The sequence below is a fragment of the Balaenoptera borealis genome (genome assembly GCF_965194805.1).
Source record: "Balaenoptera borealis genome assembly, chromosome: 5".
In the NCBI taxonomy this organism is placed as follows: Eukaryota; Metazoa; Chordata; class Mammalia; order Artiodactyla; family Balaenopteridae; genus Balaenoptera; species Balaenoptera borealis.
Genome location: NC_138862.1, coordinates 96,571,229 through 96,594,280, shown reverse-complemented (window position 1 = coordinate 96,594,280; position 23,052 = coordinate 96,571,229). Strand labels below are relative to the sequence as shown.

At 40.2% G+C, this 23,052-nt stretch overlaps 2 protein-coding genes across 3 annotated transcripts in view; one reads left to right on the top strand and one right to left on the bottom strand.

The window, feature by feature from the left end:
- The window catches only part of LOC309629764 (uncharacterized protein), a 57,451-nt gene that overhangs the window by 8,850 nt on the left and 25,549 nt on the right, over positions 1–23,052 (bottom strand). Inside the window, exons 4-5 of one of the 2 annotated variants that reach the window (XM_082394274.1) lie at positions 11,564–11,642; positions 10,700–10,797 (exon numbers count right to left, since the gene is read on the bottom strand). The gene's annotated coding sequence lies outside the window, so the exon portion shown is untranslated. Of the gene's footprint in view, positions 1–10,699; positions 10,798–11,563; positions 11,643–23,052 lie in introns of those variants that run through there. The other variant, XM_082394275.1, reaches the window with a different exon arrangement.
- SAMD7 (sterile alpha motif domain containing 7) lies at positions 561–22,201 on the top strand. Its single transcript, XM_082394298.1, has 7 exons — positions 561–705; positions 1,937–2,061; positions 5,625–5,703; positions 6,854–7,482; positions 8,499–8,620; positions 14,685–14,795; positions 17,764–22,201. The coding sequence occupies exons 1-7, from the start codon at positions 605–607 to the stop codon at positions 17,956–17,958; spliced, it is 1,362 nt and encodes a 453-aa protein (XP_082250424.1). The 5' UTR covers positions 561–604; the 3' UTR covers positions 17,959–22,201.

The window sequence follows — 23,052 nt, the reverse complement described above, 5'->3', positions numbered from 1 at the left end:
TTTATAATGGTCCCTTTTTCTGATCACTAGGGTCTAGATAAAGTTATGAATGCTTGTGTCTATGTATATTTGGATATAACTTGGTCACTTGTTCTAGTTAGACACATGCAGTCAGCCTGTATTCACTTTAATTAGATGTATTTTGGGCCATTAGGAAGATTTTCCTCCTCTTTTCTGTTTTAATCTTATCAACTAAATAGGAATATTTTTCCAAAAATTTAACATATGGGAGCATACATACATTTGTACTTCTGGAAATATAAACATCAAAATAAGTTGTAATAAAAGAAGTTGGTATTTCTGGAATCTTGCAAAACTGGTTTAATTTTATTAGTGTTGCTTGTAGTGTGGTATGGTATTACCTGTGGACTCTCCAACAAATTCCAAAGGCACACGGAGTTCTGCAGTTGTATCTGGGTACTTACAATGGAGGGGTTTTTGTGTAACTGAAATCTTGCTGTAGTTAGTCTTCCCAAGTGTTGGGAAAATACAAAAGGTTTTCATCGTGTTCAAGAAGAATTCAAATAGTTAATAAAAAGTAGATATTTGTTGACATATCTATCCGGGTTTTTTTTTAGAACTCCATCAGTGGCGAGAAATATTGATGATAAATCCAATGATGGCTGTGAACCCTTTATTGACAGCATCAGGGCATCAGAGGATTCCACTGGTTCTCTCACCATTTGAACCTCCAAGTGTGGATAGGTATTTCTCTTCAATACGATATTCCAAAGGAGAAAATGGATATTATGAAGGTTTCAAATGCTGTTAACCCCAGTGTTGTTTTATTGTCTAATGTTATTTCAGGGAACTGTGGTGCAGTAAGTCTGCCGGCCACATCTTCAACAAACTTCTCATCACTTCCCCTTTGAGGCCTGCTTGACATCCTCACTCAGCAAATAGCTAACGAGCACTTTCTATGTGACAGGCATTGCATAGGTGCAAACGTGGATGTAGTCTGCTAGGGCTGCGGTAGCAAAATACCACAGACTGGGTGGCTTAATTTTATTTCTCACAGTTCTGGAGGCTGAAAGTCCTAGATCAAGGTACTGGCAGGTTCTGTTTCTCCTGAGGCTTCTCTCCTTGGCTTGCAGACTTGGCTGCCTTTTTCTCTGTGTCTTCACATGCTTTTTTCTCTGTGTGCAAGCACTTCTGGTGTCTCTTCCTCTTCTTATAAGAACACCAGTCCTACTGGGGCCCCACCCTTATGACTTCATTTAACTTTAATTACCCCCTTAAAGGCCCTAGCTCCAAAGACAATCACATGGCGGGGCAGGGGTTAGGAACACAATTCAGTCCATTACAATTGGGTATCCTGGATTTCCTGTGATAGAGCAATTCTTTCTTTGCAATAAAAGTGAAGTTATCCGTATTTTGGTTGCACACTCTGGCAGTTTCCTGTCTTCCCTTCTTTTGAATATATTGATATAGTCTGACGTTCCGAGGAGAAAGAAAAATTCAGTATTTATGCTTGTTCATGGAGCATGAACAATAGAGTTGGACTTCTAGACACCACTGAAGTTTGGAGAAATAAATTGTCCGCCCAGGTAGTCACTGATCCCAGATGGCAAAACTCAAGCCACAGTATGTTTATCAAATGAGAAAAGAATGTTGTGGTCAAGAATGGAAAATCAGACATTGGTACTGATTTGATTGGATCTTTTTTTTTCCCGACAACCCTAAAACTTCCCTTTCCTGCTTTCTCTGTTGTGTTGGCAGCTGAGTTAGTCCTTCCTTAGTAGAGCCCTTCCTCCTAAGCTTTCTCATCATATTTCTACTTAAGCCAATAGAGACTGCAGGACTTTTGTACTTCATTTTGGGAAGAGATGATAGAATCCCATATGGCAAAAAAAAAAAAAAAAATCTCACTGCCTATGCAATGGAAATTTTGTACAATTCCATTTTCATTTTACCTAATTTGTATCTTTTTCCCTAGAGATTTATTGCCTCCCACTGTAGCTCCAACTGACCCAAGACAGTTTTGTGTTCCTTCCCAATTTGGATCCTCTGCTCTACCAAATGCAAATATGCCGAACGTGCTGTCCAGTCGTGTCTACTCAGGTATGAGCAACAGATGGCTCTCGTCTGTGGAGCCACTGTGAACTGGATTGCTGCATTAAGCTTGCCATCAAGTTTACTGCCAAATTTTAGAGGCAAAACTGTATGGTGATTATACTTGTGGTTTCTATAATTACTACCTAGGTTTAAATCATGGTTCCACCACTGTGTAACCAAGTGTAAGTCGCTTAACTCCTCCAACCATCAATTTACTGATGTATGACATGAAAATCTGCAATCACTATCTGTCTTATCTTACACACAGGAACTGATGAGGTCATGAGGAGATGAGGTCTGAGAGTTAAAGGCCCTGGGGCAGCTTACATATGGCCTGATAGGTCATAGTGAAGACCTGCCTTTTATTCTGGGGAAGAGGGAAAGCTTTTGAGGAGTTTGAGCAAAGGAATGACATGGTCTGACTTACATTTTACCAGGATCACTCTGGCTGCTGTGTTGGGGACAAACTTGATAGGATTAAAGTTCTGGAGTTAAACTGATGGGAGTTAATGGGCTATTAGAATAGTCAAAAGATTATGATGGATTGGCCCTGCATGGTGACAGTAGGAATAGTAAGAAGTGGCTGGATTCTGTAAATACTTTGAAGGTAGAAACAACAAGATTTTCTCAGAGTTCAGATATGAGATGTAAAAAGAGGAGAGGTGTTAAGGATGACATCAAAAATTTTGGCTGAGAAATGGGAAAGGTGGAGTTGCTCTTCACTGAGTTGAGGAAGACCATGAAAGCAAGAGTTCTTGGGGCGGGAGAGATATCATAGGCATTTGAGATGCCTAATAGACAATCAATGGGGGATGTCTGGAAGGCAGCTGAAGTCCAGGGAGGACTTCTGGAGACAACCTGGAGATACAATTTTGGAAGTCATCGGGATATATGAGACTAGATGAGATCATCCATAGAGTGAGTTAAAAGGATGAGTTAGAAGTTAAAAGGATGATCCCTGGGACATACCAACAGGGTCCAGAAGATGAACGGAGATATAGAAAAAGCAACCACTGAGGTGGGAGGAAACCCAGGAGAGGACGGAGGCCTGGAAACCAAGGGAAGAAAGTGTTTTAAGGAAAGAGTGAGCAACTGTGTCAAGTATGCCGCTCAAAGATCAAGTAAGATGAGGACCAAGAATATATGATTAGATATAGCTTTGTGGAGGTCATTGATGATCTCGATAAGAGCAATTTCAGCAGAGTGGTGTCAGTAAAAACATGAGTGTAGGGGCTCAAGAGGGAATAAGAGGTGATAATTTCCTCACAATATTGAAGATCAGATTGATGCATCTTATCTCCCCAAAACTATATTCAGTGAGTTTCTGTTTGTCCCTGCTCCCCAATTCCAACAACTCTTAATATTGAGTTAGCCAAAAAGTTCATTCGAGTTTTCCATGTTACAGGAAAACCCAAATGAACTTTTTGACCAACCCACTAGATATGAACAATGTGAGTGAAAAGCCTGAGACAGAAAGAAATATGATTGGTGCCAGGGCCAGTGAAGACACCGGCCTGCCTGGATTTAGGCATGTTGTCTGCCACAGTGCATGTGGATCCACTTCGATGAGATTGAGCAGGGGCCAGGTCTGAAACTAGACACACCCACTGGAGTGTGACAGGCCCATCAGCTGAACCTGGATGGTAGCCCCATCTGGCAGCAAGAACCCGGTAAATCTATAGCTCGAAGTTACAGGCAGCAATTAAGCAGACCAGTGAAATAGCTGCATTGCTGACTCAGAAAGAGCTTCTTAGTGATGAAGAATCCAGAAACTGCCAATAGTTGGATACAAACAGGCAGGTTGACAACCTGTCCCAGGAACAGAGGTCAGTCTCCCACCTCAAGGCTGACATGTAAGAGAGTAAGCAAGGGCAAAGTAGGGCCTCAGTCCTATAGAAACTGAGCTACTAAGTAAGTTAGCAAAATAGGAATTAAGACAGGGATCTGTTTCAAAACTTGGGATGTTAGGTAGGGAGTGGATTATTACAACAGGACTAGCACTAAGTTTGATGTCAACTATTTGGGAAAGAAAGAAACTTGAAATAGGTTTGATGAGTCCACATTTCATAGGGTGCTAAAATCCAGGTAATGAGAATTGTGCCCTCTACACTGGTCTTCTCACATGGACATTCTCTGCATCCTTGGGCATTACCCCATGGGTTGGCAGTCTTATGCATGCCAGCTGTCTCAAGGAGAATATCTCAAAGGCCCTGAACTATAAAAACATGGAGCTTTAGAGTCAGAAGGATTTTTAGAGGTCATGTCATCTAACCTCTGAATTTTACAACTGAGAGAGAATCTCATAAAAATAGATATAGTATGGTGTATTTCAAGATAGGTTATTATTAATAGGAGTTTAACGAGCTCTGCTAGCTTGGTACAAGTCAAGTATAAAAACAGTTCTAGCCTTCATGATACCTGTTGGGGAGAACAGATTTACACATGTAAAACTATCATTGAACAAAACTCTGTGTAATAAGTATAATTTGTGCATCTGTTATTGTTATAGTGTGGTCTGTAGACCTATGCTGGTGTGAGAAGTGTTTGTACAAATAAATGCATAAACAGAGAGTAAGGCTTAGAAAATTTCACAGCAACTTGACAGGGTAATTTTATGTCTATTAATCTAATCATTTTAAATTGTGCTTGTACTTGTTCTTGCTTTCATTTCAATTTTCTAAAAGGTCATTTTATGTATTTTTTGAAAGTATTGGTCCATGATGGGTTGGAAATTTTAAAAGAAAAAAATAGTCCTTCACCAAGGGATGGTTTGAGAAGCACCAGCATAGACTCTAAGTGCATTAGGAGTCCAGAGAAAGAAAAAATCAATATAAGCATGAAGTTACCAGGCAAGAATAGAGCCTTGAATTCTGACGATGCTGTCATTATCTTAAGACATATTCGAAAGTTGACACAAGAATGTAATTGCTGTTCAACTCCATTGAAATTGTTTTGTAGAAAGTATTTTCCTCAGCTACACCCAAAAGTCCACGTAGAGAACTTCATATTTTATCCACTTAAATCACTGTATTTATTTCCAGGGATTTCAGTGCATAAAGAAGCACTTAGTTACTTTTTTTTTTTAAGGTCAGCTAATTCTTTTCTTCCAAAAAAAAAAAAGTTATCAATATTTACTTAAAAGCAAGCGATCAAGAGATCCACAGTTAATTTCATCTTTTTCCTTTTGAAGTATGGTAGAGAAACATTGCCAGTTGTGAGACCTATACTTAAAGGAAAAATATTATCTGGGGAATTCCCTGGCAGTCCAGTGGTTTGAACTCGGTGCTTTCACTGCCAGGGCCCTGGGGTCAATCCCTGGTCAGGGAAATAAGATCCCGCAAGCCGCAAGGTGCAGCCATAAAAAAGAAAATAATTATCTGGTGTTATCATGCCATCACCAAAGTGACCCTAAGATTCTGAACAGCCATGAACTGATACCATTTACAACACTGTGCTCAGGTGGTGGTTTTTTGCAGATACTGTTTTAAATCATTATATTTTCTTTTATTATTTTCAAGTGGATATTGTTAATTTGTTTGTGGGGTGGGATGGTGGTTTTCTTGTTTAAGGTTGGGGCATTTTGCCACCTGAATCCATAAAGGCAATGGCTAGAAGGAATGAAATGATTCAAAGGCAGCATACTGCCAGGTAATGTAACAATGTTGTTTTATTTTCTATTCATTCACTGTTTATTCATTTGTTATATGTATACTTTTCTATATATTCATTCATTTATTGTATTTGTGTATTGTTGTTTTTGTATATATTGTTATATTTGTGTATATGTATTCACTGATTTTATATATACATATACATATATATATATATATATATATATATATATATATATATATATATATACACACACACACACACACACTGATTACTTTCAAAAAGTATTCCAGGAATATTACAAAAAGAAACATATACAAACATGTACACAGGTTGTTTAAGGATAAAAACAAGATTAGAAATTACACAGTGAAGCTAAGTCTACAGATCACAGTAGCTTGTCAATATCTCATAATTAAAATGCCTAGTTGTGATTCCTTTGAAATTCATACTGGCATTTCTGTCTTAAATGACTTCAGTTCTGCCCAAAGATAGGAGCCAAGCTTGCCAATCCCACTTCAAACTATGCCATTAGAGCCCAGACAGCCCCATGTCAACCTAAAAGTGGCCTTCAACAACCAGGAGAAAGAAACACACAGCAATGATGACTAGGGTATTGCTGTGGGCAAGAGAAAGCATCAGTCAACTTTTTCATCGCTGAACATTAAGGGGTCCAGGTGATGACCAATAAGCAAAGTTAAGTAAGCAAAAATACTAGCAAGTCTTCCCCCCTCCTCCCTTCCCCCACCCTTACCCCTGGCATTAATTTTAACAGTTGAGACTTCTGTGTTTCTTGAGGCTCACTAAAATTGTACTGTTAAGGTTTAAAAACTTCTTCCCAAAACTTTAATTTCTTTGAGGATTAATCTCTGGCAAGAAACTATGCTGTGCTGCATTCTCCCCCTCCCTGCTAAGATTGCCATATCCATTAGAGACAATGCTCTAAAGACGGGCCTCGGACTTCCATTGTGAGATTCAGCCAAACCCTTCACCTCTGATCTTACTCCAAACTCTCCTTCCCAGTGGCTCTCTGGGGGATTCGTGTTTACACCTAACAGACTTCAGATAAGTAGCATAAGGACTCACAAGAAAAGCAGAGGTGCTACAATACGGAAGGCAGAGGGCCATTAAAATGATACTTCTAATGGTTTTCTTGGGTTTATACAATATATTGTTTTGTTTTTAGGATGGAAATGGAAATGCATGCCATTTACCAACAAAGGAGAACAGAAAAAGTTAATTGCAAGGGCCTAGCAGGCCTAAGGATACCATTCCTCTGTGGCTTCAGTATCCCATCTGCCCCAGCCACCGACCATGGCAGGAGCGTGCTCCCTGCCAGTGACCTGCACGCTCACAGAAGCGCCCTGAGAAAGCTTCAGGGAAACCCCATGGTAGTGGCAACTGGTCCGCGCTTTCTAGACAGCTGGGGGCAGAAATGTCGTCGTCTCAGGAGAGGTACAGGGAATCAGAAAGTTCTAGACAGTGACACTGAGAGTTCTAAAAGTCGAGTAGAAGAAAAGCCCCTAGGCCAAACCCATGCAGTTCCCTGTGAAGAGAATGAGTATGCAAAAGACCCAGAAACAGACACTCTCAACAATCACAAGTTGGGTGAAACCAAAGAAAAGCCATCTACAGCTCTTGCTCACACCTTTGGAGAGGTGGAGCGCAGCCATAGAGAACCCTGGGGAGCTCGTGACACTCCCCTGGAAGAAAAGGCCTGGGACAATGGGAAAGGGAAGGCCTCAGAGCAGGTTTTGGCAGCCTGTGGTGAAAAGAATGGGGTTTACGCTCCAGTTCCTCGACCATCTCTGCCAGGTAGGTGTCCAGGGGCTAATCCTCATGAACCGCAGGTCATCAAGTCCCTGAAGTTATTACATAGTGAGCTGTAACCACTGTGTTTCTTTTTATCCTCCTTTTTCTTAATCCTACTTAGAATTAGCTCCTCTCGAAATGTTTATTACATTACTTCCAGTCAGCCATAGCAGTGCAATGTATCTCTGTTTATATATTACTATATAGAGAATTTTCAGCAAAGGCCAGGAAGGTAAATATGAGGAAGGATGGGAAAGCCTACCAGAATTTTTAATTAAAATTTTAATTTAATTTTTAATTTAATCTAATCTCTTCAACACAAAACAGAGGGGCTTCTTGCTTAAAAGTATGAATTCAATCTCCCCTGTATTTAAGTGTAGAAAAAATAAACAATTAAACAGAAGCTCTTTCAGTGCTCACTACTGCTATGATACTCTCTAACCTAAAGCTATTAACACACTACCCCCCACCCCAAAAAGACACACTGAATAGTTTTCAAGAACTTCTTTAGGTAAAAAATATTTTAAAACTGGAACTTCTTTAGATAAAGATATTTTAAAACACAGGATTTGGGTATGTGTAATCTAGCCACCATACCAACTGCTTCCCTGACAAAATAGTAATTTGCCATTTTGATGAAGATGTAGCTAAATCCTCACGTGGCTTAGAGAGCATGATAAATCATGTAACATCATAGAACATGGTAGTATTAATCTGGAGAATGAAATCCACAGGGTATTTCTATTGGAATCTGAGAGAAGCTGGAACTTTGTTTTTATTTATGATAAGGTTGTCATTAAAGATCCTTTAGAGGAAGAAAAGAAAGGAGGTAGCTAAGCTTTTTTAGAAATCATCTCTCAGTAACTCTATCTTTTAAGGGGGTTACTTGTAGATCTATGTAAAGGGACTGCTCTGTGGTAATAGAACATGAGGAAATGAATGTAACTATACATAAAACTGTACTCTTAGCTTCCCCCTTTTCCCTTTTCCCACAAAATAAGTTTCTTTCTGTTTTGAAGGAACACATGTGCTTCTTACAATCAAGGAAAATCTATCTTTGGATGAAGATATTCAGAAATGGACCGTGAATGACGTGTACAACTTCGTTAGTGGCCTTCCAGGTTGTTCAGACTGTGCTCAGGTGATGCAACATTTAAGTATTTTCTTAAAAGTTAGAGACTTTGAAATATAATTCCTTCATAATGAGTTCTGTCGAACTTGATTTTGACCCCAGAGAGCATTCCTAATAATCTCTCCCTTTGTATGTCATTGGCTCCCCTGGAACAGAAGCCTCTGATTGGTGGAGCTTGGGTCATGGGCCCACACCCCAGCCTCAGGGGAGGCTGGGAGAGCCAGTGTTTGGCTTTAGTTTCTGTCCCATCAAGGCTCCTGAGATGTGGAATTCTCCCAAAATTAGGAGGTTCAGAAGCCAAACATCCAAGAAGAATGAGAGGTGTCTACTATATTCCCTACTCATCCATTTAGCAAACATTTGGAGGCATGTACTACTGTATCAGAAGTTTTAGGCTACTCATCATACATAACAGAAATATATACTTTATTCTAAAAAGGACAAGAAGGAAATACATCTGAAAAGTAGGAAATTAACTATTTTAGAATTCCATTTTTATGCTGGGGCAAGATATAAAAATGCCTACACATAATTTAATCTGGTCGATAAATACTATTTTTTAAATTATAATGAACTATCAGGACAGTTGAAAAGTAAAACTAGCCTCACTTATATGGGAAAATTGGAGATAAAAATGGTGGGTTGCCAAGTTTTTGAAGTTTATGTCAGTGCTACATTTTCATGCATATAGTTTACTTTTTCAAGTGATTTAATAACACAATTCCAAGCAACAGTGTGCCTACTAAATCTGGTATCACTATCTTTGGTTTATATTTTAAAGTAAAAGAAAGCAAGGAAAGGACATTATGATTTAACTACATCATAATTAACTGATGTTAGAGATAATTTTTTTCAGATCTCATTTTGTGATATTTTCTTCAGTGTAATGCTGTTAATTTTTTTTTTAATTTTCATTTCTTCCTTCCTTCCTTCCTTCCTTCCTTCCTTCCTTCCTTCCTTCCTTTCTTCCTTCCTTTCTTTCTTTCTTTCTTTTCCTTTCTCTTTTTCTTCCTTTGTTCTTTTTATTGGACCAATGGAAAAGTCATATAGAGTAGTGATTAAGAGTATGGCTTATGAAACCAGAAAGTACAAGTTCAAATCCTGGCTTTTCCACTTTCTGGACATGTTACCTAGGACAAATTGCCTCCCTCCTTGGTGTCTCAGTTTTTTCATCTGTAAAATGAGGATAATAGTATAATACATTTTCAAAGGATTGTTGTAAGCATAAATGAGTGCCTGGCACTCAGTAGATTCTAATTTCATCATTACCTCAGAGGCTTCTAGAGAAAGCAGAATCTCCAGTTACTTATGAGGTGAGTTGTATTCTTCACGTCACCTACTTTGTCTTTTTGCATATCTGCTAAAAAAATTTGTTCTATTTTTTCCTATTCAATGAGTATAACCTTATTATTTTATCACTAGTCATTAACCATGAGTAAGTCACTTTTTAAATGTATCTACGCCACTTTTCAAATGGTACAATGAAGTTACCAAATCCTGATAACCAGAAAGAAGCAACCCCGTGTATAACGAACGTTTGATTACTGACTTCTGATGGATTGAATCTGTTTGAACTCACTATTTTTAATCAGTCAGTGATTCACTGTCATAAAAATACAGTTTATAATAACCACTCTTGTAATAAATAATGTTACATGCATTTCATACTTTATAATCCCAAATGTCCCCTTATGGGTATAAAGAAGTCACATAAACACAAAGACCCCAAACTTTGCTGACTCATTATCTCTTACCAACAGGATGTGGGTGCTTCCTTCCCCACCCCAAGAAGTGGTACAGTTATTTCTAGGTGTTTCTCAAATGTGTTTAGGATCAAGTCCTGCTCTTGTTTCCTCACTAAAGTCAGTTCCCCTCCTAGCAATTGCTGGTGACTCAACAGCAAGGATGCCGCTACTCTGCTGGGCATGAGCAGGCTGTGCTCAGTGACGGTGTTCTGTACAGAAATGGGGAGAACGCCCCTGGACGCAGCTGGGGGCCGCCTGAGCGCAGCAAGCTCCGAAGCAGCACTGCTTGTGCACAACTCTCGCAGGGACCCTTGTCTGCAATGTGCCATCCGCTTTTACTCACAGCCCCTGGGACTACTCAGGACCACACCCCTGTCCCCTTCTCTGTCCTCTTCTTCCTCACCTCTGCCTTAGGTGCAGCAGCCTCCAACCACCCACCTTCTGCAGGTAGAGAAAGGAAATTCAGGAAAAAATAACCGCAGTGAAAACCCAAAGCCCCTTGCAAATGAAATCTTTTTTTTTATTATTATTAATTAATTTATTTTTATATTTATGGCTGTGTTGGGTCTTCGTTTCTGTGCGAGGGCTTTCTCCAGTTGCAGCAAGCGGGGGCCACTCTTCATCGCGGTGCGCGGGCCTCTCACTATCGCGGCCTCTCTTGTTGCGGAGCACAGGCTCCAGACGCGCAGGCTCAGTAGTTGTGGCTCACGGGCCCAGTTGCTCCGCGGCATGTGGGATCTTCCCAGACCAGGGCTCGAACCCGTGTCTCCTGCATTGGCAGGCAGATTCTCAACCACTGCGCCACCTGGGAAGCCCGAGAAAATTTTTTTAAGAACAAAAATAACTGCAGTGAAAACCCAAAGCCCCTTGCAAACAAAATCTTTTAAATAGATGTGAAGAGAGGATGGGTGGTTCAGCCATTTAGGGACATCCAGGATACCCTGTAACACATTTTTTGTGTTCAAAGTCAATGTCTAGTTCAAATAAGTCAGCAGTTAAAGTATTCTCTCTAAAAATAACTGAAATTATTAAAAATACATGCATATTTATATCATGCACTTGGCCCAAACTGCTCTCATGAGAATGAAGTGAGGATATCTTCTGAGTGACAGAGGCATGTTCTGCATCTTTGCCTCAGGCCCAGGGTCCATCCACCATGACTGAAGGTTAGGCCCTCATGCATTTCAGGCCCTGGGTGCCCGCCTACCTTTGTGTGAAAATTTATCTCTGTGATTTCTCCTTCTTTGGATGCTCTCTCGTGGTCCCTTCACTGCTCACTGGAATCCCTGCAAAGGAAAGAGAAATTCGGTAAATTTTCTACCATAAATATAGGTAACTGTTTTCATCAGCACTCCTTTTTCTGATTGGCATTGGGGTTAAGCAGGGAAAATTCTGGATCAGAATCATGAACTATACATTATTTTACAAGTTCTCTAACAGGCAAGGTATGCTTTTTGGGCAACTCACTTAACCTTTTCTATGTTGGTTCTCTCATTTACAAAAAAATCATAATAATAGCGCCTACTCTTTATTGGCAACAGACTATGTGCCAGGCACAGTACTAAGTAAATTATTTAGATTATCTTTTAAATTTAATCTACACCATACTTCTGCAAAGGAGATATTAACTCTATTTTGCAACTGAGTAAAGCTGAACTTCAAGGTGGCTAGAGGACTGCTTAAAAAAATGTGTGTGTGACTACAAATCTAGCTCTTTCCGTTATAATTACTCTACATTGAGGATATTGGGCCATATGATTTTCGGCCAAGGGTACCTGGGGCCCTAGGAATTCTCAAAGGTGGTAGAAGGTATGCTTAAGTTATTCAAGATATTTCAAAACAACAAACAACCTAAGAAATATCATACATTTCCCCAATATAAGGCTACATAGACTAACCCAAACTGTCCACTTTTCTGCTTTGGCCCAAATTAAGTTATTTATATTAGCCGTTCTACAATTTGATCAGTTAAAATGGGAAAAGAAATAATTACTTAATAAATATAGTTTGTAAATAACTAAAATCTGTTAGAACACAAAGTTCCTGGTACAGAAGTTTCCCAAGAAGAATCTCATTTTCTGCTGGTCCTGAGGCATGCCCTCCGAGGCCGGAACACACAGTGGAAATGGGACAAATATGGTTCCTCTTCTCACGGAGCTTGTAGTCCAGAAGAGGGGCACCGTAAGGGATGCCACATCGGCGTGACCGTGCTGGAGAGGGCAGCTACAGGGCATGGTAGGAACACATAGGAGGGCCTTACGGTTTCCTAGAGGAAGAGGCATCGAAAGTGAGACCTGACAGTGAGGAGTTTACCACCTGAGGGGGAACAACCTGAGAGGGAGGCAAAGGAGGAATTTCCAGGTGAGGACCAGAAGCCAGAGAGAACTGAACATGGTTGGGATTTGAGAATAATTTTTAGTGGCCAGAGGGCCAGGGCCAAGGTGGGAAAGGTGAGGATGGCAGGATAGGGGACTGAAGAGGGAGAAGGGGCCAGGCCACAGAGACTTGAAGGATTGTGACTTCACCCCGGAAACAGTCTAGGTTTTAAGGAGGAGTGGCGTGCTTAGCTTTATGTTTCAGAAAGGTCGCTCAAGTTGCTTCTATGAAAATAGGTTAAAAGAGGCAAGACTGGTGGGGAAGCCTTCTCGGATGAACAATAATGGAGTTGGATCCAGGGTAGAAGCAGTGGGGTGGACAGATAAGAATTCTGCCTAAGAGGCAGAATTGGCACGATTCAGCTTCTAAGTTAAAGATATACATTAGGGAGCCTTCAGTATACAGAGACACTCACTGAAGCCAAGAGAGAGAGACTGAGATGAATCCGGAAGACCAAAGAGGACCTGGGTCAGAAGCCTAAGGGACTCTTAACACATAAGGATGGACAAAGAAACAGTAGTCACAAAGGTGACAGCAAAAGAGAGGGCAGAGGGTACCCAGGAGGGAGAAGCCTCAGGAAGGCAAGGCAAGTGCATTTTCTTGAAGGAGTAGTCAACAATGTCAAATGCAGCCAGGAGTGTAAGAAATAAGAGGACTGAAAAATATCTACATGTTTGATAGAATCACCAGGGACCCAGAGGAGAGCAGGTTTAATGGACTTGTGAGGGTGGAAGTCAGACTCCTTGAGACTGAGGAATGACTGTGAAGTAAGAACATGGAAACAGGGAGTATCAAAACTCTTGAGAAATTGGGCTGTGAAGGGGATGAGAGAGACCTGGGGCAGGATATAGAGATGGAGTGAGGAAGTGTTTCTGTATTTTCATCATTATTGCTTGTATAATGATGGTGGAGACTTGCTTAAATTCCACTGGGAAAGAGCCAGCCAAAGAGAAGAGACTGACGATGAGACAGGGGAGTATCTATTGTGCGGGGCCTGGAGGTGGGAAGGGTGCAGACACTTAGCCTATGTGGAGAGAGTGCCTTTAAAGAGTGAGGGACCACTCTCCCCCTGTATCAGCACAGAGGAAGAAAATGTAAGCTTTTAGGTTGATTTGCGCAGAATTAGAGGAAGTTCTTATCTACTGGTTGGTTTGTTTGTTTTAATTAGGAAGTTACATGATCTGCTGAAAATGAGGGGGGATTCTGTGGGGTCTAAAGTTTGAGTGTGAAGAAAGCTTGAAATAGAAAGAAAGGAAAGCTCATCAATGTATGTAAGATTGCCAGGCAGTTTGAAGTTGGAGACCATAACGTTACAGTATTACCAGTCAGCCTAGTTTTTTCTGCCCATCCCCTTATCTGCCCGGAAACTTTGTCCACCAGCAGCCTTCCTAGTTTCTGGAAGAATGGAAGGCATGGTGACATCCACTACACAGTCAGAACAAATATGTCCAGCGTGACAGCTCTCACCTGAGTTTTCCTCTTCTCCCTTTACCACTCTTCTAAGGCAGTGGACAGAGGCACTGAGTCTGTAAATGTGAGAGTCTGAAATTTGCCTGAAATGGTTTTTACCCACATCCCTTCACTCATACTATTTGTCCATTCATTGATTTGTCCAGCAAGGATTATTGCATATCTTCTGTCATGGGCCAGGCACTGCATTACAGGTACATTGGTGAGTAAAACATGGGCTTGCCCTCAAATAATAACTATTCCAGGTTGGAATTGCATTCTATATACAGAGAATTAAAATGTACTCCAAGGGTTGTTAGGACTACAAACAACATGCTATTGGAGCACAGAAAAGAGGGTAACTGAAAATAAGAAATGTTATGATTTTTTGTGTCATCCTCAAGCAGTCTTAATGTTTCCTCCAAAGCTAAAAATCTATATATAAAACAAGGTCTTAAAAAAAAGACATTTAAACAAAGCTGACATCTTTTGTGTTTAATAAGGTGTTTAAAGATCATGCAATTGATGGAGAAACTTTGCCATTACTCACAGAGGGGCATCTTCGAAGCACTATGGGCTTAAAGCTGGGGCCGGCACTAAAGATCCAATCGCAGGTAGGGTGATTTTTCGTAACTAAACATGTTAATGGTATGAAGCTTAAGAGAAATATGTTACCTTTATCTTGTAACATTAACAATACCTATTTAACCTCTTCATTAAGCTTTTTCCCTCTGTGGTTGGGGACATGATAGAAGTGAGGGAACCTGAAAACTTTGGACGGGGCATTGGTACACATTCCTAGTTTTGGTTGGGAAGGCACAAAGCAGTGGTGTGCTGGCCAATGTTTAACAACCTGCTGTCTTTAAAAGTGAACCCCAATTCGTAGCATTTGTCAATTCCTGTGGTGTCAATAATCCCCCCATGGCTGACAAACTCGACATGCAGCGTCACTGAATACAGAATTGGGAAGAGACGCACCGCAGCTCCCCATTTCAGACTATCTTCACCATGTGGCTAGCACAAGTGTAAACAACCTCAAGAGCAGAGATAATAATAAACAATTATAGTAAAATAAGTAGGTAAAAATAATTAAGTGATAAGTTTGGGGCATTTAATACTTTAGTTTGCAATATAATATATCTAATTGTAACTTTATATAATTTAATTTTTAATAATGGCATTTTTAGCAATTAGCTTGTAAATTTCCTAAAAATATAACAATTGGTCTCAAGAGCTGGAACAAGCCAGCTCCAGAGCACCGCTTCTCATCACTACCTCCCTCCACTGCTTCATTCTGGTCTAAGGCACTATCTTCTCTCGTTGGATTACTGCATTAGCCTTCTAACTCTTCTCCCTGCTCTGCCCTTGCCCACCCAGAGCCTATTCACACAGCAGTAAAGAATGATTCTTCTAATACATGAGGCAGATCATGTCACTCTTCTGCTCAAATGTCTGCAGTAGCTCCCCATTTCTTTCAAAGTCCAAGTCAGAGTCCTATATTATTTGCACTCCTCCCCACCCATCACCACCCTTGCCTTCCTGACCTCATCTTCTAAGTCTCTCCCTGCCAGTTACTGCTTTTGTCAACTCACCTCTGGATGCTGTTTGAACATCTAGACAGGTTCCACCTTCACACTGTTCCCTCTGCCTGCAATGCTCTTCCCCCAACATCCTCATGCTTTGCTCCCTCATCTCCTTCATCTTTGCTCCACCATACCCTCTCAATGAGGTTTGCTTGGTTCACCTTACTTAACATTGCACACGGCCCAGCCCCCATACAGACTACTGCTATCCCTTTTTCTGGTCTTCTCCTTTTCCCCATAGCACCCATCACGTTCAATCACACGATATAATTTATTTATTTGTTATATTTATATTTATTTTTGATTTCCCTCTGCCCCCACTAGAATGTAAGCTCCATTAGAGCAGAGATCTTTATCTGTTTTGTTGACAGATATAACCTTAGAACATGCAAAACCCATAATAGGTCAACAGTTATTTGTTGAAAGAGTGAGTTTCCTAAAAGTCAAACCAAGAAGCCTCAACTAATTCTTTCAGAATTTATACAGTACTTATTCACAATACATGCTTAGACCAGGAGCTGAGTTTCCAGAACGTCCTTCAAAAACCTTTTTTTTTTTTTTCCTAAACTTTTCAGGGTAAAGAAGTTCTTTATTTCTAATGCAAATACTTCAGTGTTTCCATTGATGTTCTTTTTTTCAACTTCTTATTTTGGAATAACTTTAGATACAGAAAAGTTGCCAAGAGAGTACAGAGAACTCACCTAGCTTTTCCTAATGTTAACATAATACATAACAGGGCACATTTGTCAAAACTAAGAAATTAACGTTGGTACAATATAATATTCACTTTTAAATGATTTATTTTTCTTTAGCGAGGATACTATACCTCTTGGAATACTTACAATAGCACTGCAGTTTTTTCTCAAATCTGATTTTCTTTGGCTTTGGTGTATCACTTCCGTTGCACTTTTTGTTCTGCTTTGTCCTTGCAATGTGGCCAACCCCAAGTCATCCTTAATCTTCCCCTCACTTGCTGTCAGCATCCTTATGCTCCTGTCTGGTATATATAAGTGCTTCTGTGCAGCCCAGCTGAGCTGTATTATATCCCAGGCCCCATCTGCCAGCATAACAGGACAGGACTCCCACAGAAGCTGGGGGTGGGGGGGGAGGTGGACGGGGAAGGTCCAGCTGATGCCACATGTTCAACCAAGCAGAACAGTTGTAGAGTCCTTGGGATTGGGAATTTCCAGGGGTCCAATTGAAGCAGGAAAATTGGAAGGTTCTGAGTAACATCTGAAAGTCCCAGAAGGTGAGCAGGCAGGAGTTCATCAGTGGATAACAAAATCTCAATCTCCAAAATGGGAATCAAGGGCAAAATTCCATTACAGCAAGAACTGCTAAGAAGAAGGAAACCTACCCTCCAGAACAGAAACGTAGAAGGTAGACCTGGACTGAGCACACAAGGAAAGGGGTAGGAGAAGAAAAAGTTACTGGAGTTTGAGAAAGATATTATTAGAATGGAGGGAGCTGGGGGTTTGAGCTGTAACAATGTGAACAATATAGAAATCTCCTGGGTCCCACTCGGCATCAGGTTTGTGTAGGAGCCCGCTGGTTAGTACTAGTACATAAGGCAGCGCAGCCTTATTTATGTCTCAACACTAAGCCCACTGAAGGCCAGTTGTGTGCTAAGGTTCTAAAGAATTCCAGCCTCACCTGGAGGAGGATGGGCTGGGTGTTGGTCAAGGTGAAGTAGGGTGTCTGTGGGAACCCTTGTGGGACCATTGGGAAAGGAAGAGCTAGAGTGAAATAATTGTGTGTGCACAAGAACCACAGCAGAACCAAGAACAGGAACTGGTAAGCTCCTACCACCTTGATATCCAATTTTACAATGTAAACACTATGATTCTAAAAGAAAAAGCCCACCACATCCTAGAATTGTGTCCTTCTAGATGTCCCATGCCTGAAATTACCTCAGCCTCCCTGCCACCTATGGCTTAGCAGAGTATGCTGAGTTATTGAAAGAATTCATAGATTTAATTACTATATTTTGTCTTCTAAGGTATCTCAGCATATGGAAAGTATATTCTACAAGAAAAGTCTTTCACTTCCTACCCACACGAAACAAGCATTCGATCAACCAAAAGATACAAACCCTCTTTTGGGTTTTAATTCCTGGAGTGATACACTGGACGTTCCTTGTTCCCAGGATATGATCATTCCTAAAAGAACTGAGCGAGATACTATGAGAAATTAAAACCCTCACGGAGCAAGAACAGTCTTAATCGGTTTTCTGAAAAGTCTGGGATATTCTGAAGGGTGTGTGGGGGTTTCCCAGGACCAGATGGCGGCTCAGAGGGAGAGAAAGCCCACCCTCCTGAGCTCTCTGGGTGGAGGGCTTGCCCAGGCTTCCCGAAGTGACCTCATCACAAAGTGGCTGGAGGCGTATCCTTGGAAGCAAATGCTAAATGAAGGATAGAATTTGCAAACATCAAATTTGTATATATAAAGAGGTCTATTTCTTTTCTTTTTCTTCCAGTTTTATTGAGATACTATTGACATAACAGCACTGCATAAGTTTCAGGTGTACCACATAATGATATGACTTAAATACATCATGAAACAGCTATCACAATAAGTTTAGTGAATATCCGTCATCTCTTATAGATACAAAATGAAAGAAACAAAGTTTTTCCTTGTGATGAGAACTCTTAGGATTTACTCACTTAACAGCTTTCATATATAACGTACAGCAGTGTTCATTCTATTTATCATGTGGTACATTGCATCCCTAGTACTTATTTATCTTACAGCTGGAAGTTTGTACCCTTTGATGACCTTCATTAAAGAGGTGTATTTCTGATTTTCAAAAAAAAAAAAAGCTATAGTTGGATGTTTCCACGAGGATATCTGTGCAGAAGCCAGAAGAGCTGACACTGAAAAACAGAGCTTTTAACCTGTCTTCGCTGGCTTCCCATCCCCCAGCCCGGAGAGAGACAGAGGCAACCCAGTGGAGCCAGAAGGAGGAAGAAGAGAAAGTGAAGTACGAAATAGAGAAGCAGAGGAGCTGAGCACAAGGCCCCGCCTTTTCTCATTGCAGGCTTTCAGCCTGAAGGAAGCTGGAGAAAGGATCGGGCAGAAGCTCTAACCTTAAAGTTCAGAGTTCGACTGTTACTCAGCATTTTCCTTCTCATATGAAACCATGTTATGGCTAAAAACAACTGGAGGACTCCTTATGGCCTGAGAGGGAGAGGAAAGGGCATAGTGACCACCTCCTGTTTCACCCGAGAGGTGGGGAAGAGTTGCCTCCTCAAAGCAGTACTGAACTGGCAAGATCGAGGGGAGACGACAGCAGCTTTCTTCTCGTACCCCGTGGAATCCCACTCTTTCAACTTCACGTTTAACAGAAAGACTGTGAAAGGATCCGCAGGAAGCTGACAAGCGTTCGCTCAAGGAGGGCATTGGGTGACAGCGGTGTGAGGGAGACTTCTTACTGTATACCCTCTGGTACATTTTAAATTTTTAACTATGAGAATGTATTTTCTGTTTTAAAAATTTATATTTAAAAATAAACAAACTGGGACTTCCCTGGTGGTCCAGTGGTTAAGACTCTGAGCTTCCACTGCAGGGGGCACGGGTTCAGTCCCTGGTCAGGGAACTAAGATCCCCCATGCCGTGGGGTGCGGCCAAAAAAATAGAAAAACTAAAATAAAAATATAAACTGTGGTAGGCAGCTTCTAAGATGGACGCCAATTACCCCTGCTTCCTGGTGTTCATACCTTGTGTGATTCCCCTCCCCTTTGGGGTGGGCTGCAGTTACGACTCCTTTCTAAGGGATAGAAGATGGAAGACATGACGGGGTGTCGCTTCTGTCTCAGGTCCTCTCTCTCATTCTCTTTGGATTGCTCGCTCTGGAGGAAGCCAGCTTTTCTGTGTCTCCAGGCGGACCTGTGGAGAGGACGGTGTGACTGAACTTGGCAGTAGATCTTCTGAGGCCTGCCAATAGCCACGTGACTCTTGCCCAAGTCAAGCCTTGAGATGACTACCAGCTCCTGCCCACAGCTTGATGGCAGCCTTGTGGCTGACCCTGAGCCAGAGGCCCCCAGCTAAGCCACTCCTGGGTTCCTGAGCCACAGAAACTGGGGGATAATAAGTACGTGTTGTTTCCAGCCACTAATGGAATAATTTGTTTTGTAGCCATAGATTCCTAAAACAAACAAACAAATTGCATTGATAAACATAGATAGCGTGCTTCCCGTGTTCACTTTTTGATTTGGAAGATGGGCTTTTGAAGTCATTTCCCCACAAGCCATGCTAATTTAGTTGATCTTTGCTTTCTTTCATTTTTAATGTGAAAACAACAGGGTTTTTTCCTAACATAAAATTATATTATACTATCAAACATGCTTGTGGACCAAAGAGGGAGTATTGGTAACTTTGAGGGGAGAGAAAGAGAGAGAGAGAAAGGCCCAGAGACAGAAATAATCCTTTCAAATTTCAAAATTTTAAGAACTATTTTGTCACATGACCTTTCACCTGCTGTAATTCCCAGCATATAAAAGTTTCACAGGGTGCCAAACGTGAGTTAACGGATGTTATGGTGCGGGATAAAAAGAAAGTTTAATTAATACTTTTAGTGGCAAAGGGATCATGGGATTCAACCCATATGATGGCTTTTGAATTTCTTTTCCCGGCTAAATGAGTCAGTTGAGTTGGTAACTGATTCACTCGAACAGATGTGTCTCAATGTTGCTCTAAGGAAAATGCTCTTATGCCATTCTGGCATGTACTATCACCAAAAAAAGCACTGTGCTTAATTTTAGAACCATGCATAGAAAGAGAACCACGTAAAGGAGGCTCTCCCCAGCTCTCAGCACTCTTCTTTGGAAGAAAAGGAGACTGAAGTTGCTTGTCCACACTAAGATTATTCTTTCCAGATTCATGACTCTAGGGTACCTTTTAACAAAAGACCCACTTTAGTAATCAAAATTATTTTGAAGGGTGAAAATTTTACTCATATTATCATATAGAAATAGTTTTTAACTCTTCTGAAAATTCAACTTTAGTCTTGATTGTACTGTGTACCCTTTGGGAGAATAAAAGAACAGCAAAAACAACAACAAAATTCTCTCTCATGTTTGAAAAACAATCACAATAAAAATGTGTTTGCTAAATAGGCTCTTCTGACTTATGAAACATTCTGTTTAGACAAGGGGAATAAACATCCATACAATGGAGTACTATGCAACTGTTCCTCTATGGAAGTATTAAACAGCTATTAAAAAGCAATAATAGAATTCAAATATCACCACTTTGCACCCCTAAAAACTAAAGGACTTAAACAGTGATCATAAATGACTATTAACACCACAAAAAGAGAAACAACCAGACATTGTATGCCTCCTCATGGAAGCTTATAAAACTGTTATGAATGTAGCAAAATCCAAACTAGGGGAAACTGTATAGTAGAAATGACCTGATTTTCTTCAACAAATTGCAAGGAAAAACAGAGAAAGGGAAAAGGGAAACCAGTAGATCAAAAGATACTAAAGATTTAAATCACCCAGATGTAAAAGTTTTAGAAACAGGTGGTGATGATGGTGGTGCTACATTGTGAATGTTATTATTGCCACTGAACCGTACACTTAAAATTGGTTAAAATCACAACTTTTATGTTATATATATTTTACCACAATAAATTTTTTAAAGATTCATATCACCAATACAATTATTTGGATGCCTATTGAATATATTGTTAAAAAAGAAATAATTGGGGAAATTTGAACATGATTGGTGATATTCACTTCTATTAAAGAATTATTGTCTGTTTTTTAGATGCAATAATAGTGACTTTTTTATTGTGGTAAGAACATTTAACGCGAAATCTTTCCTCTTAACAATATTTATGTGCACGATACAATATGGTTAAGGCACAATGTTGTGTAGCAGATCTCTAGAACTTAGTCATCTTACCTAAGTTTTTTTTTTTTTTTTGAGTTCTTATCTCTTAGAGATGTATACTGAAATATGTACAGATAAAATGATATATATTGGATCTGGGATTTGATTTGACCTGACCTACAATCTAATAAATTATCCACTTATTATTTTATGGAGCCTGGCAGAATACTCAAGACCCTTGGGTCAGAGACAAAGAACTTTATCACTCATGACACAATAAGCAGCACAAACATCAGCATATCTGTGTTGGTTCCCCTTGCTCTCTGTGCCGCCGGGGTAACACAGATGGACGGCTGCACATGCAGTGGGTTGCTTCACAGCTGTGGAACAGCTGTGTTTGGGGAACTCACTAGTCTTATTGCAAACAGTAAGAGCAAGAGCAAAGACCTACTCTTTGTCCAGGGGTGGGAGTGGAGGGTGGAGGGGTGGGGAGGAGATGTTACCTCATTTCTTAAAGTTACTGAGTACACAATCAACCTTGAGAAATGGGCCTGGTAAAAGCAGTCAGGGCCTTGCCATCTTGGTCCATCCAGCAAGATCTGTAGGAACATAAGAGGCCCAAAGAAGAGTATCTCTCCCAACAATATCATGACATGAATTTGCTTCAAAAAATCCATTGAGAAATGAGGGTTTGGTAAGTCAGTGGGAGTATAGTGAAACAAGTTTGGCCCTGAGTCGATACTTGTTGAAGCTGGGTTGTGAGTATATATGAGTATATAAGGTCCACTGTACTATTCACTGTTTTTTTGTATGTTTGAACTTTTCCACAATAAAAGTTTTTTAAAAATCTGTTTACTAAAGAGTTATCTTATACAATATGTATGGATTCCAATATTTTTTAATAAAATAGAATATGCAAAAATACATATTTGTTATTTTTAATTTATGGAATATTTTGTTCTGCCCAATAATACTAAGAATATACTTCAAGCAAATGCCATTCCTCATTATGGTAAATATATACATTGTCACCTCATTACAAATATATGAAAGGTCTGTTTTATAGAGAGTTGTAGTCAATTTACTGTACTTTTCCAGCCTGTCCTCTGCCAAATGAATGTCTCTTCACATAAGCCAACAACATGAGGTCCAAGGTCTTCGATGTATCTGCGAAGAATCCTGAGATGTCATTGTGCAGCTGTGAAAAGTTAATCTCCCCAGGAAAGGTTAAGAGTTCACTTGAACATCATTGGGTGCCATTTTGAAAAAAATCTGAATGCTTTTAGGTTGTGCATATATATTTTTTAAACTAAACTTCTAATGTATTTCACCACTACCACCCTCATTCCCTAAGGAATGGCTCATTCCCTAAGGCGTGGATTTTATTTTGCTAGTTAGAGTGACAAAAGTTTACTGATTGTTTAATTGAATTAGATTATTATTTCTTTCA

What these genes read in the sequence shown, in the direction of transcription:
- SAMD7 (XM_082394298.1), top strand. Translation starts at nt 605, where the DNA reads ATGATAAATCCAATGATGGCTGTGAACCCTTTATTGACAGCATCAGGG. An exon ending in GAACCTCCAAGTGTGGATAG is followed by an intron (nt 706 to 1,936) that starts GTATTTCTCTTC and finishes CTTTTTCCCTAG; the next exon opens with AGATTTATTGCCTCCCACTG. An exon ending in CACTAAAGATCCAATCGCAG is followed by an intron (nt 14,796 to 17,763) that starts GTAGGGTGATTT and finishes TTGTCTTCTAAG; the next exon opens with GTATCTCAGCATATGGAAAG.